Here is a 14,274-nt window from a genome sequence, read left to right as displayed (position 1 = left end):
TCATTTTATGTTACTTATCGGTATACATCTTTGCGTAATTTTGTTAAAACCATGTGCTCCCCTAATTGTTTTGAGCAGTGTAGAAACAACCCAGTTTTCTTGCAGTGGAGGATGATTTCTTCCACTGCAATAAGTTCAAAAAACAACTTAATATTGTTTTCTATACAATTGATATGAATCAGGTTTTAACAAAATTGGGATGTGAGAATGGGTGGGTAAGAGTGTGCACACCTAGTGGATTTTTGATTACAAAAAAGAAACAAGGTGTGTGTGTGAATGAAGTTACAAAAATTTCATAAAACATGGTTTATTTAAATTAAGAATAATAGTATGAAAAATGAAAGTGGTAACTTTATAAACAAATGAGTAATTCTTGCGTTTTATACAGACGCAAGGTGTAGCAGAGTAAATAACGGAGTTTGCAAAGTAATATGGAGTGCTTCATACTCAATTATTACTTTAATTTATAGTAAAGTGAAACAAAAAATATTACATGATGCTTAGCACATACACAACCCAGTCTCCGTGAGTACAGATCTCGACTGATGACGAATGAACTGACTTGGCGGTATATGTTTCGGTTGCCAAGTCACTGCCAAGGTTGGCGAGATATCGTAATTCAACACTCCCTCCTGATATGAAGCCCAATATTTTTGCGAATACAATTAAAAATTACTCTTGACAATGGCTTCGTCATGATATCAGCCCTTTGATCTCGGGACGGTACATACATCACAGACATTACATTATTTTTACATTTTTCACGCACTGAATGAAATCGAACGTCAATATGCTTTGATCTACGATGAAATTGTGGATTTTGCACCAGCTTTATAGCACTTTGGTTGTCCACATAGAGAACTGGAATGTCACAGAATCCGATAAGTTCTTTGAATAACAGCTTCAACCACACCAGCTCATTAGCAGCTTCACTTGCGGCAACATACTCAGCTTCCGTCGAGGAGATGGCTACACTGTGTTTAAGTCTTGACCACCAGGTGATAGCGGCACCTGAATTCAAAGAGACCATTCCAGAAGTTGACCAAGTTTTCTGATCATCAGCATGATCTGCATCACTGTAAACACAGAAGCTTGATCTCAGAGATGAACGATACATCAGGCCCAAATCAGTGGTACCACGAAGGTATGTAAATCCTTTTCACACGAATCCAGTCATCTTTTGTTGGTTTGCACAAAGCTCATGACACAAAAGCTATATCCGGGCGAGTAGCCACAGCTAGATACTGTAAGCACCCAACTGCTTTTCTATAGGGAACATCAACAGGATCAGCTCCCTCCTGAAGTTTAGTGGTTTCACATGGAGTAGCTACTGGCTTAGCTTGCTCCATACCAAAACGATGCAAAATTTTCTCAGCATACAGGTCTTGAGGTATGAAAATGTATCCATTTTCTTTCTGTTGAACTTGGACACCCAAGAACGAGTCTAGTGGACCATCAGTTATCTTGAACTCTTGCTTCAGATCAGCGATCAGCTTGTCTATCTCTAACTTGCTTGATCCAGCTACCAGTCTGTCATCAACATAGAGAGCGATGATGAGCATCTCTTCCTCAGTCTTTCTAGTAAATAGACATGGATCAGCTTGAGATTGTTGAAAATTCAACTTGGTGATGAATTGCACGAATCGTCGATTCTAGCATCGAGGAGCTTGCTTTAGTCCATAAAGCGAACGTATAAGACGACACACTCGACCAGAGCCATCATCATATCCCTCTGGTTGTTGCATATAAATTTCCTCATTAAGAAATCCATACAGGAAAGCTGTTTTCACATCAAATTGATGAAGATATAATTTATGTGAAGCCGCAACACTGAGAACAGTACGCAGGGTATCAAAACGAGCAACGGGTGAAAACAAGTCATCATAATCGAATGCCTCGTCTGGTAAGGGTAAGCATCCAAAAATTTAACAGTAGCCACAAACGGATGCACCTTGTAATTAGTGCTTTCCTCATGTCCCCCCCCCCCCCCCACTTATATATCCCGCACACAGAGTCCAATCTTCATGTAGGATTGTTTACAGAGTGGGTACACTGACATATCATTGCATGATCAAACTTATTGAGAAAATTGGTTTTTCGATGGAGGCTTTGAATGTGTTTTCGTTATACTTTCAGGGCTTTTTCAATATAATCACTATTTTCTGGTCATTTATGATTATGACCAGCCATTGCTTTCTTCACATCCAGACTTCATTTTAACAGAGAAGACTTGCATCACAGTTATGTTCATACTCTTACCTGCCTATGTATTGCTTTTCCGAATTGCTCATAGATATTAATACCCTGTGTGATGCAGCTGAATTCTAACATCACCATATTGTTTGGCAGAGAATGTTGTTCATAATAACTTGAAAGCTTCCACCTTTTTTCAGAAAAATTACACCCTAACATGACAAAATCATATTTTACATAAATGGAAGACACAAAGGATATTATCAATAATATCAGTTTCTAGTAGCAATTCTAAACATGTGCATTAACTTGGTCATATTTGTTTTTACTTGCTTTGCTTCCAGCAGCGAAAAAATCATGTGTACTCTTACCCACCTTTTTTTTCAACAATGACAAATTGATGCAAAGAATATTCTGATAAATTTTAACATTTTTGGCAACTTTTTATTTTTTTTAATATGTGTTATAATCTACTGCACCAACGTTTTTCAACTGTTGGTCTGTAAGAATTTTCGACTGGTTCATAACAAATTTCGCCAAATTTATGCAGCTGCTACATAATTTAAAAAGATTTTAAAAATACAATACTCTCTCTAAATTTGTTTTTGTTGCTGTTTTTGTTGTCCCCCACTCCACAAATTGTTTTTCCCATTTATTTATTTTTGCCAGTCTAAATTATTCTTCCGATTTATTCATCTTTTGCAGGTCCACAGATTATTTTTTCCTACTCATTTATTTTGCTAGTCTGCAAATTATTTGTTGTTTTTGCCAGTTCACAGAATTATTTTTTACTGTTTTCATCAGTCTGCACATGTGAAAAGATTAAAAACTGCACTGAACCAGTGTTTCTCTACCTTTTTCAGCCCATGGCCCCCTTTTTAGACCATATTTTCGTTTTGTGATCCCTGTACCTTATCTGAGAGGTACAAGACCTCTACCTTCATCCAAGAGCAAGACCCTTTCTATTTATCAAATTTATAAGGAACTAAAATTTTATAAATAAGATCTCTGGAGTCTGGAGCCCATTCACAGACTGAGAAGTTGGGTGATCACCCCTCCCAAGAGCCTATTCAAATGTGAAATGGAATGAAATTTTAAAATTGGGTCTATGTAAACTATGAGACAATCCAATGAAACTACACAATAAATTTATCCTCCTGACCATAAACGTAGACTAAAATTAAGATTTATTCTATGTTCCTGACACATCTCCCTAGGCCCAAAGTGATGTTCTGGGGCCATCCCCATACTTAGCTGGAAGTAACAGCTTACATATACCATAGTACCATATCTCATCATGTAGGCCAGACTCCCTATGAATACTATGTATATGAGGCCCCGGGCATGCCACACACTGTTATTGAAAATATAATTTTGAAGAGTAATTTCACTCCTCTCCAAAATTTTAAGGGGTATTTTTGTCAAAAGGGGGTTATTCCTTTTTTATAAATGAGAAATAAATATATTGAAAAAATTACCAAAATTTTGCAGAGTATTTTCACTTCTCAATAAAATTTGGAGGAGTAAAATTGAATTTTGATGCATGAATCATGCTGGCTTATAGATGCATATTGGCAAACACTGTGCCCATGGGTTAAGGTAGCTCTGGCCCTGTTGACAGCTCTGCTGGATTGTGAAAGTAGTCATATTTTTCTCACCATATTTCACTTGAAAGCTTTATTTCTTTACAGTTCTTTGTGGTCCCCTTCACCACTGGTCATGGCCCTCCTTTCATCTGATTTTCACTTGTGGTGCCTTTAGAATATCTCAGGACTGCAAGGGAGCCATATGGCCCCAGTTGAGAATAATTGCACTATACCATTAAAACACATACTTTGTTTAATACTTAAATTGGTATCCCTTGGATATACCAATAACTAGAGTCCACTGGACATTTTTATTATAACCTAGTAGATATTTTATAAAATTTTGTTTTGAGTGTCAGTTTCCAACAAATATGCACCTTCTAGAAGTTGCTTGCAAAGAGAATTGTTGTGAGACTGATTCGCTAAACTGCAGCTTCTATATGTTTATTACTTTTAGGACCATTGAACCTTATGACACTGATAAAATGGCTGTTGATTTTGTCAAACAGTTCAGCAAGCAGGCTTTTACTGTTGGACAGTGGGTAAGGTCATTTGTTCTGTATGATTTTGGTTATTATGCATAATTACCAATCATCTCAGTAAGTTTGATAAATTTTCCTACATTTATTATTTTTACCAGTGATGATGCATGATTCCTGAATGAAGTTGGTAAGTATGGAAGAAGTTGGACGAAAATATCACTTAAATCCAACCAATTTATCAGTTTGTCCCATACATGATGGGTGTACTGTACTTAATTTGCCATGAAAATTTAATTTACTTTGAATAAGTTTAAAGATGATAGAAACATAAAAAAATAAGATAAAAATTATCCAGTCTTGTAATCATAATCATGTTAAACCCTTATCATGTTTATCAACACTTTTAAATGCAGTCAACATCACCAGTCCATTATCATAGAAGAGTTTGAGCAAAATGGCAGGTGAATTTAGTTAATTTATTGACAATTTGTCCTTTTTCTCCAATATGACGTGAGGGTAAAACAAACGAGCAAATGTGATAAATTCACAAAATTTTCAAACAATTGTCGGTGATTGTGCATAATAATCAGCAATTATGCATAATGACCAGATTTATTACATTTACTGCAACATTATATATTTTGATATGTAGTGAAAACATTTAAGTTTCTACAATAAATACAGTCAAACCTCGTTAATGAGTCACTCTTGGGAAAGCAAAAAAATATGACTTAGTAAGCGGAGTGACTCGTTAAACGGAGTGAGCCATAGCTGTGCCAATTCCTGCTTGAGGACAATTGGGGCTCCCAAAACGTGACCCGTTAAGCGGAGTGACGTGTTAACTGGGTGACGCACTAACGAGGTTTGACTGTATTTCTTCACTTGGTAATTGTGGTACATTATCATTTTCAAATACAAAAAAAACCCTGCTATAATAATGACGAAAGTAAGTTTCTTATTGTTTGTTGTATCTGTTTCTGCTAAAAATTATTTGAAAGTGCAAATGACGAGTTTTCAATAACCAAAGCCAGTTTTTGATGCTTGTGATGTCAGCAATCCAACTCTGTTTAGATAATGTTGAATTTCAGAATTTCTTTCTCATTGTTGTTTAATTATTTATTCTTTTACATTGGCAGCTGCCTTATAATATTGATGACATGAAACTGTTGAAAATTACTGTAAAGGAGATGGAAGTGGCGAATATCGAACAATTTAAACAGGAGGGAAAGAGCTCCGGAAAGCGCACTGTATGTACTCTCCCACTTTTCTGGTATTTGTTGTTGAGCAGCAGTTTTGGCAATTAAATAAAAAACATTTTTTATAAAACTTCTTTTCCGTTATTCCTTTCAGGCTAGAGTTGGCCTACTTTTGCCTGATGCAGCTGTGGTATTTCAGAAGGGTGAAGGGTCTGCAGTAAATTTAACAGGAAGTGCTAAAGGGTAAGTTTAAATCTGCTGCAGTCTACTAATTCTAAGTCGTTATCACAACACATTTCATTATGATTTGTGCTGAATGAATGAAAGCCAGGGCTCTATATTTATCTTTCAAAATCATTCCCAATATGTTTGAACATCCTCTGTACAGGTAGACCCTCACTTTACACGATTAATTGGTTCAGCAAAATAATCGCAGGGATGCAAGAGCTGTACCAATTGTGCCAAACAGTTCTCTTGCTACATGGTGTGCCAAGGCATCAATCCCTGCGCATTTGTGCCAATTCTTGTTTGTGGTTCACGGAGGTTCGTAACACATTTTGAGGTACCCCCAGCCAAAAGTTGCAAGGGTTATCTCCATCTGCTCTTTCAATATTTTTGAAAAATCAGATTAAATTGGTATTTTAATTCAAACAGTAGCTATCCCAGAGAAAAAAGACTAGACTTTCAAATATTCAAGATGTGGATGTAGTTGTCTTTACAGGACATTTGTTCAAGACATTTCCCAGAAACAAACATGGCTTCTTGTCATTCATTCTTGAAATGTGCCAGATACCAGCCCACTCATATGTAAAAAGACTGGAATTTGCATGTGCTTTTGGATGTGAAATCTTTCAAGTATTTGTTGTGAGCATTACATACTTATACGTTAGAGGAATTTGTTCTTTGAGGAATTTGCTTTCACAATTCTTGTAAGTAAAAAAATTACAGATTATTTGCCTCAAATATGTCAAGAATGTAAAACTTATCTAAAAAAAAAAAAAAATTCAATGCCTAGTTGATTTGAGTTAATTTTGAAATTTAACTTCATTCTTTTTATGATCTGGAACGGAAATAAATAATTTTTCCATAGAATAAAATTCTGATATAATGAACTTTTTTAACACAAAAAAATTCATAAAATTGAAAATTCCTTTGTAACAAAATTTTGTTATAGTGAAGTGTTTTCTTCAGTCCCTTGGAGTTTTTATAACAGGATTTGACTGTCATCTCTTTTTGTAAGCTCATTTTCAGATTTTACATCATTAGAATTAAATTTTGGACTGATTTTCACAGGCTTATGAGTTTTACTTTTGAAAATCGTATTGTGGCGAAAACTCATGAAGTTAGGGAAACCTGTATTTTATTATGCAAGCACATTGTGCTTTGCCCTTCATTTTTGTTGAGGGCGGCTCATTAATTATTATCATTCAATGTGACATAGGCATTGAAATTTTGTTACCAATTTTATTTTTCTTTTGAGCGATGAATATTGTACATTACGTGGTCTATTAACACCCATTTTCCCATCTCCGCTATTTGTAGAAAATGTGCACGAGTATCAATTATCAATCCTGACTGGGATTTTCAGAAGTTGGGTATTGGTGGCTTAGACACAGAGTTCAATGCCATTTTCAGACGAGCTTTTGCCTCCAGAGTTTTCCCGCCCGAAGTTATCGAACAACTTGGTAATAATTTGTTTGCTTATGAAAAGTAAAGTTTTCAAATGAGTTAAAGTTTATTTAGTTTTTTTTTGTAATTATTGTATTTGGGGTTTCGTGTATTGAAATTATATTTTAATATTTTAATTAAAATTCAATGAAATTATGTGTGAAAGTTGTGTACTATTTATTAGTATGATTTTTGTAGTTAAAATTTATTCTTTGAAAAACAATTTTTCAAATATAAAATAGATCCCCACATATAGTTGTATCAGCTTTTGATGGTTTTTGTTTTTAGTTAGCATGAGGCATTGAGTGCCTCATAAACATTTTTTAGATAATTCAAAGTTGGAGGGAAAAAATCATGATTTTTGTTATGAGGGAATTTAGATTAGAAAAATTATACATAGCATAACAATTTATTTGTCCCCAGTCAATTACGATAAAATTCTACAAATTCGAGTTTACAATTAAATTACATATTTTACAATATTTGAAAGAAAATACAAAGAGAAAAAATAAAATTTGGATGGACATGGTAGAACAGTTAATTCATACAAGATGCCAGACTAATTTTCTTGATCAAGTTGTTAAAACAAATTTTTAAAGATTAACAAAAGTTTAGAAGTTCTGTTTTTCTCCACTTATTATTTTTTTTATAATTTAATGCCCATTTTAATATTTTTCAGCTGGAGTGCATCACTGTGTATCACTTAATACTGATTTGATTATGCTTTTCAACCTATATATTAAGGTGTAACATTCAAAATCGGAATCTATTTGTCGTCACTGGGAAACAGTTTCATAATGGAATGGTCATGAACTGTTTCTGTAAATCAGGCTGAATTAATGAATGCCGGTACTCTGCCATCAGACTTATCCTGTTACAGAGATCTCTTCCTCCCAACTTTTTTGCAGTGTCTACTTTACCACACTCCAATCATATTGCCATATAGCAATTTCCAACTAGTAGAGTTGGGTGGTAAATGAAGGTTCTATCTATTAGTGGGGGCCTCAGGTAGGTGAAGAACTCGTTTTCGATGCTTTTCTCCCGGATTTAAACCCATGGATCCTGACGGTAACCTTCATGGTAGAAGACAATCATCTTACCACTGTACCACTCGGGCATTTGTGCTAGAGTCTGGAACTAACTGTAAATCTGGCTTTGAACATGGTCAAAAAATTCTAGTGATCCTGATTCTATAACTGTCGAATAATGTAGCAGCTAAGATCAATTATGATTGTAAATTATTTATTATATACAGTTTAATAAAGTAGCCATTAATAAAATTTTAATAATTGATATTTTTTTATTCTATGTGAAAGCTGATGATTAAGTTGCAATTTGTAGTAATTTTACAGATCCCAGATAGATTAATTGGATAATTCAAACTTTTTCCTTTGACTTGGGACTTCAAATTAACCAAGTTCGACTGTATATTGCGTAATACATAAATACATATTCAATTATTGAAGTTGCGATGTTACATAAATTATTGTGATGCTACATGTCAACTATCTAATTAATTTTGTTCCAATTATAATATTTTTTCAAGAGAAAATAAACTCTGCATTACTTATTCCATGATTTATTTTTTGAAGCATTTATTCTATTTTTCTCTTCCTTAGGCCTTAAACACGTCAGAGGAATTTTGTTGTTTGGGCCACCAGGTACAGGAAAGACATTAATGGCTAGACAGATCGGACAGATGCTGAATGCCAGGGAACCAAAAATCGTTAATGGCCCACAGATCTTGGACAAGTATGTAGGTGAATCTGAAGCCAATATAAGACGTTTGTTTGCTGATGCAGAGGAGGAACAAAAACGGGTTAGTAAAACTTCTATATGATGAATATGATGACAAGTTAATGTGGATTTTTTTTAGGGGGAATTGTTTCAAACTTCTGTTTGGGGAAATTAAAGTAATTTTTTACAATCTATCTCCTTTGTGACCAACCTTTTCTTAGCCTGTGTCATTATCAAAACCTACCTTCAGAGGCATAGCTTTCAAATAATAATACCAATGGCCAGAAGAGATTACTGTTTCCAAAAGTACAGATGCCGCGTGGAGAGAATATGGAACAGTCTGCCATCAGAACTTGTATGCTTCTCCTATGTAAGATTTGCTTTTGCGGATTTATACCTGCCCCCATATGCAAAGTGCTTTCCTTTCTGTCTATTTTTTATTCGTTATTATTTTATTATTAATTTTCCAGTGTAAATGCATTTCATGTCTTTTAAGTTATTGTGAATAAATAAATAAAAATAAATCAATACCACAAATCTTACATTTGCCACTCTCCAACATAAAAGGTTTTACTCATTTTCTATCGTTGCTCTTACTTAGGGTCGTAAGATATCTCTTCTATCTATTTATATACAGTATATTGCTTGTAGAAAAATTTTTAATGGCCTAAATTTTTAATTTGAGCTAATTTTTTTTTTTTTAAATTCTGAAATCTTCAGGTATTTCGCGAAATTTGGAAATATATTTTTAGGGGAAACCTACATGTCCCAGATTGTGTGTGGCCATCTCTAATATATTTTTATCTTGCATGATGATGTTTTTTTTCATTATTAGATTTTTTTCATGTTTGTGAAATTTGTGTTGTACATTCCTTTATTTTAAATATTTTCAAATTTTAATTATTCATTGTGTATAAGAGTAAAAAAAAATGTTTTATAAATTATATTTTAATGTTCATGTTTCATTCTCATAATTGTACTAATTAGTGCAATCACTTTTTTTTCTAGCTTGGTCCTAATAGTGGATTGCATATCATAATATTTGATGAGATAGATGCTATATGCAAGGCTAGAGGCAGTGTAGTAAGTATTTTGATCTTGTATGGTTTACCTTTTAATCCCAATAATTTATCTTTGCTTATCTATCAGACATATTTATCTTTTAATCGGTGAAATAGGTAAGCAATTTTATTTCTGAAAGTTTCATCTATTGCTAAAATGCATTCTTAATATAAAAAATGTTCTTTGTGCATTTTGTCCTTGCAAAATATCCTGAGAGTTTCACTATTATGGAAATAATATTTTAAAAACTGTTCTTAATCATTCAAAAGTTATCACACAACATGGATCTTTAGAATGATTATTAATTATGAATTGCCTTCTTTCTTATCAAATTTAAACTGAGAAACTTCTTACTGATCACAAAATAAAGAGTGTGACCAACTTTCTTGGGAGCGTTAGGAGAATTTGAAAGAAGTTTTATGTATTTTAAAAACAATTTTTAAGATTTGTTGAGAATTGAAAATTCTGCAAAGGTGCACCTTCTGATTTGAAGCTTTTTCTCTTAGGCAGGCAACACTGGTGTCCATGATACTGTAGTGAACCAGTTGCTTGCAAAGATCGATGGGGTAGAGTCTCTGAACAACATTTTGGTTATTGGCATGACGAATAGGCGTGACATGATTGATGAAGCATTGTTGCGACCTGGCAGACTTGAAGTACAGATGGAGATAAGTAAGCACAGTCCGATTATTTCGGTCAGCTCCTCAATATTAGTGCTTTATTATCTTCTATTTAAATTTAGATTGATGTTAATTTTTAGCAATTTATAATCTGAACTAAGCAGATTTTTTATGTTGGAAAAGGAATAGCATATTTCAGAGATTATATATGACCTTAATTTTAAATCGCTTAGCTTCATGCACAAAATCTTGAAATCCCCACTTGTCCTCAGAAAAAAATTAAATTTTGGATGCTAAAAAATTTAGTTGTCATCAGTGCTTGGCAAATTCCAGGTCACCAAGGCAATTAGAAAATTGGTATCGGTGAGTAAAATTTTTGTGCATGTGATTTGCGAAATTGGGAGTTTGAATGACATAGTTTTTTGATTTAATGACAGTGTGTCTTGTAACATTGAAAAAGTCAAACATTATTTGGGATAGTTTTTGTGTTTAAAACAAAATCATACTCTCTCTTGGCTTTTGAGAAATTTGGTTGGCGTGTAAATTTTTTTTCTTCTGATTTTTCAAGCCCAAATCAACCTAATGATATGGATTTGAATATTTGCAGTGTTAGTTGTGCAAGATGCCAGTTTTAAGCTATTCACATAATAAACATATTCATTTCAAGGCATTTAAATTTCAATCACATTGCTTTACAAGGCTTTTTGCATCAGCTTCTAATATAAGGAGAAGTAAGTAGAAACTATACCATGTATTTCAACGTGGATAAGGAACCCTGTAATTGTTTGGACTTGGAATAAGTTGGAATCATATCTAATAATATCTTTGCATAAGAAACTCCCTATATTTTTGGGATCAAATTTTTCGCAAAAAGAGGTTATTGTTTTACATTCTTGTAAGCTTCTAACCTAAGGAGAAGCATGTACAAACTGAAACATAGAAAAATATTGAAAATCATAATTCTGGTTCCGGCATGGATGTTTACTAACACTAACAAATTCCCTGGACAGATCATGCTGATCCCTTGGGAATACATGAGAATCACATTATTATTATTATAAAATGTGCTGCAATTTATTTATCTGAATCTCTTCATTTAATTTCTGTATGTTTTAGTTTGTTTTTTCTTCTAGGTCTTCCTGATGAACATGGAAGGACTCAGATATTGAATATACATACTACCAAAATGAAACAGAGTAAAAAAATTTCTGATGATGTTGATATCAGAGAGTTGGCAACCTTAACTAAAAATTTCTCAGGTGCTGAAATTGAAGGTCTAGTCCGTGCTGCTCAGTCAACTGCCATGAATAGATTGATCAAGGTGATTTTCTAATGCACCAAGTTCTTACCTTGTGTATTGATTTAGTTTGTTGTAGATTATTTAATTACAATTATTAACTATTTTTTTTACTATAGCAAATATATTTAGAAAGATATTAATCTGTACTTACAATTTTGAATAGGTAGTACTTCTGTGTGACTCTTCGCATTTGATAATTTTGGAAGTTTAAAAAAACGACACATATTTCTTATATAATATATAAAGTTCATGTGTATTTTGTAATTAAATTTATTTTCTATGTAATTTTTTTCCATGTTATAATCAATTTCAGGCTACAAGTAAAGTTGAACTAGATCCTGATGCATGGGAAAGACTCAAAATCACTCGTGCCGATTTTGTGCACGCATTGGAAAATGATATAAAGCCTGTGAGTCTTATTGATTATTTATTTACGCAATTTACATATATTCTACATCACTGGTGAAATTTTACAACACAGTGTATTATATTTATTGATAATAATTATTTCATTATGAGTTGATTTGTTGTACTATGTATATGACTATATTGTAAGAGTTTGTTGCATTTAAAACAACAAATTTTGACATTTCTATGATAAAAATTTGGGTTACATAAAAAGGTGGAATTTTCAATTCATTTTTAAGTTAAATTCCTCACAACATAAGTTTCATTCTGGATAATTCTGATTTAAAAAATTCTGCAATGGAATTCTCAGACATGTTTTTATGATCATTTCAGGCATTTGGTACTAATGCGGAAGACTTGGAAAGGCTGGTTGTGCAAGGTGTCATCAACTGGGGCCCACCTATGGCAAGCATCATGGAAGATGGGGAGTTATTCATTCAGCAGGCCAGATCAGCAGAATCTAGAGGTCTAGTCAGTGTGTTGTTGGAAGGTATGTTGTACCATTGAGCATTTTTTCCTGTTACAGAGTTGATGTTGTACTATAGCAAAACTATCCAATTGGTCTTTGTGATTCTTCCTGCAATTAACAATATGTGACATGATTTTGGTTCCCTGGGCAACCAGCCTCATTTCCAATGACTGAATAGGGCAGAAAATAACAATTTTATGTTCTAAACTTTGCTTTTGAATTCGAAAGAGTGAATTTTTGTTAATGCAGAGATCAAATACCTGAAAAGCAAAATTATGTTTTCCCTAGAGTTGCCAGTTGATATCACAAATCTCGGATGCCTTAGGGTGACCATATTACATAGAAACTGAAGCGAGGCATCCAACTGTCACCAATCAATCATCAAATAGGTCAGATTGCCTCTTATTGCCAAGGCCAAAGGAGCCAGACAAAAAATAGCTAATTTGAAACCAAAAACCGTAGATATATATATCTAGTGATATAATTACAGACACAGCTCCTTATTCAGTATGATGTAATATGGTGTTATAATTGAAAGAAAAAAAAAACAAAACTAACATTTTGTTTGTTTCATATGACTGATCTCCGAAAAGTAGGAATGCCATCATCCCCAAAGCAGAATATGCCAAAACCTGAGACATACATCACAGAACAATCAGTGCTGCAGCAGAACAACCTGAAAGAATTTTAAGAAAAGTGTAGGGGAAACACTATTATGGGGATTTTTACCATAGAACATTTCCCCAGTCAGCAGAGGGTTCGTTGCAGAACAATGCGAAACATTCTGCTTTCGGGTAGGGGGCTTTATTGGATTATACGGTGAAGACTTTGGAATACAATAAACTCCCCAAAAAACTCAGAATGAAGAAGCAGTTTGGGATATCTTTGTTTTCACGCTTAGCAGCTTTCTGGGTAATGGCAAAACCAAAAACAATCTTGAGCTTGGGGAAGAAAAATCTCTAAAAAATTTAATGCCCAATGTCTCTCCAAAGTGACACATCTCATCCTTATTGCCCATCTCAACAAATTTAAAGAAATCATTAGTGCTTACTTGAAAAAGCACCTTCACTAAAAAATTCTCTACTAGGAGTATCTATAGCGGGGAGAACTAAATAAAAATATCATAGAGATTGTTTAGGGAAGCTAAAAATATGAAAAGGAAGTGTATGAGAATGAAAAAGTCCCATTATTTTTAAACTTAAAATTTTATTTTTACTCTAATAAACGTTTAGATATGCTACTCGTTTTCTGAAAGTTATTTGCTGTTTTAAAATGATAATGCAAAAAGTTTTTTTTTCTGTCAATTTCAGTGTTCTAGTCACTTAATCCGCCAATGGTAATGACCAATTTATGAATATCGATTCCTTCTTATCACAAAAGCAAAGTTTGAGGGGAATAATCGGCATGTCCGTAATTAATTCAGGCTAAGCAAACACAAATAAAAATTTCTGTCTAGGAACAAAAAAAAGTAGTTTTCTTTTTTTTGTAACAGTGTAATCTGACATAAATGCTAAACATGATAGTGGTTTGTATATCTCTGATTAGATAGTTTT

The 14,274-nt window shown here is 33.5% G+C and overlaps 1 protein-coding gene across 2 annotated transcripts in view; it reads left to right on the top strand.

Annotated features, from left to right (window-relative positions):
• The window catches only part of LOC149081415 (vesicle-fusing ATPase 1-like), a 31,998-nt gene that overhangs the window by 4,599 nt on the left and 13,125 nt on the right, over positions 1-14,274 (top strand). For both annotated transcript variants that reach the window (XM_089238241.1, XM_089238240.1), the window contains 10 exons: positions 4,237-4,321; positions 5,398-5,508; positions 5,612-5,700; positions 7,000-7,142; positions 8,745-8,944; positions 9,871-9,945; positions 10,431-10,596; positions 11,678-11,865; positions 12,158-12,253; positions 12,586-12,742. In XM_089238241.1, the coding sequence (XP_089094367.1) occupies positions 4,237-4,321; positions 5,398-5,508; positions 5,612-5,700; positions 7,000-7,142; positions 8,745-8,944; positions 9,871-9,945; positions 10,431-10,596; positions 11,678-11,865; positions 12,158-12,253; positions 12,586-12,742 (1,310 nt within the window). The remainder of the gene's footprint in view (positions 1-4,236; positions 4,322-5,397; positions 5,509-5,611; positions 5,701-6,999; positions 7,143-8,744; positions 8,945-9,870; positions 9,946-10,430; positions 10,597-11,677; positions 11,866-12,157; positions 12,254-12,585; positions 12,743-14,274) is intronic.

Source organism: Pholcus phalangioides, unplaced genomic scaffold (assembly GCF_987345545.1).
Source record: "Pholcus phalangioides strain wild (caught in Gottingen) unplaced genomic scaffold, Ppha-v1.0 ptg000010l_1, whole genome shotgun sequence".
NCBI lineage: Eukaryota > Metazoa > Arthropoda > Arachnida > Araneae > Pholcidae > Pholcus > Pholcus phalangioides.
Note: the sequence above shows the minus strand (reverse complement) of the source record. Positions and strands in the feature narration are given on the sequence as shown.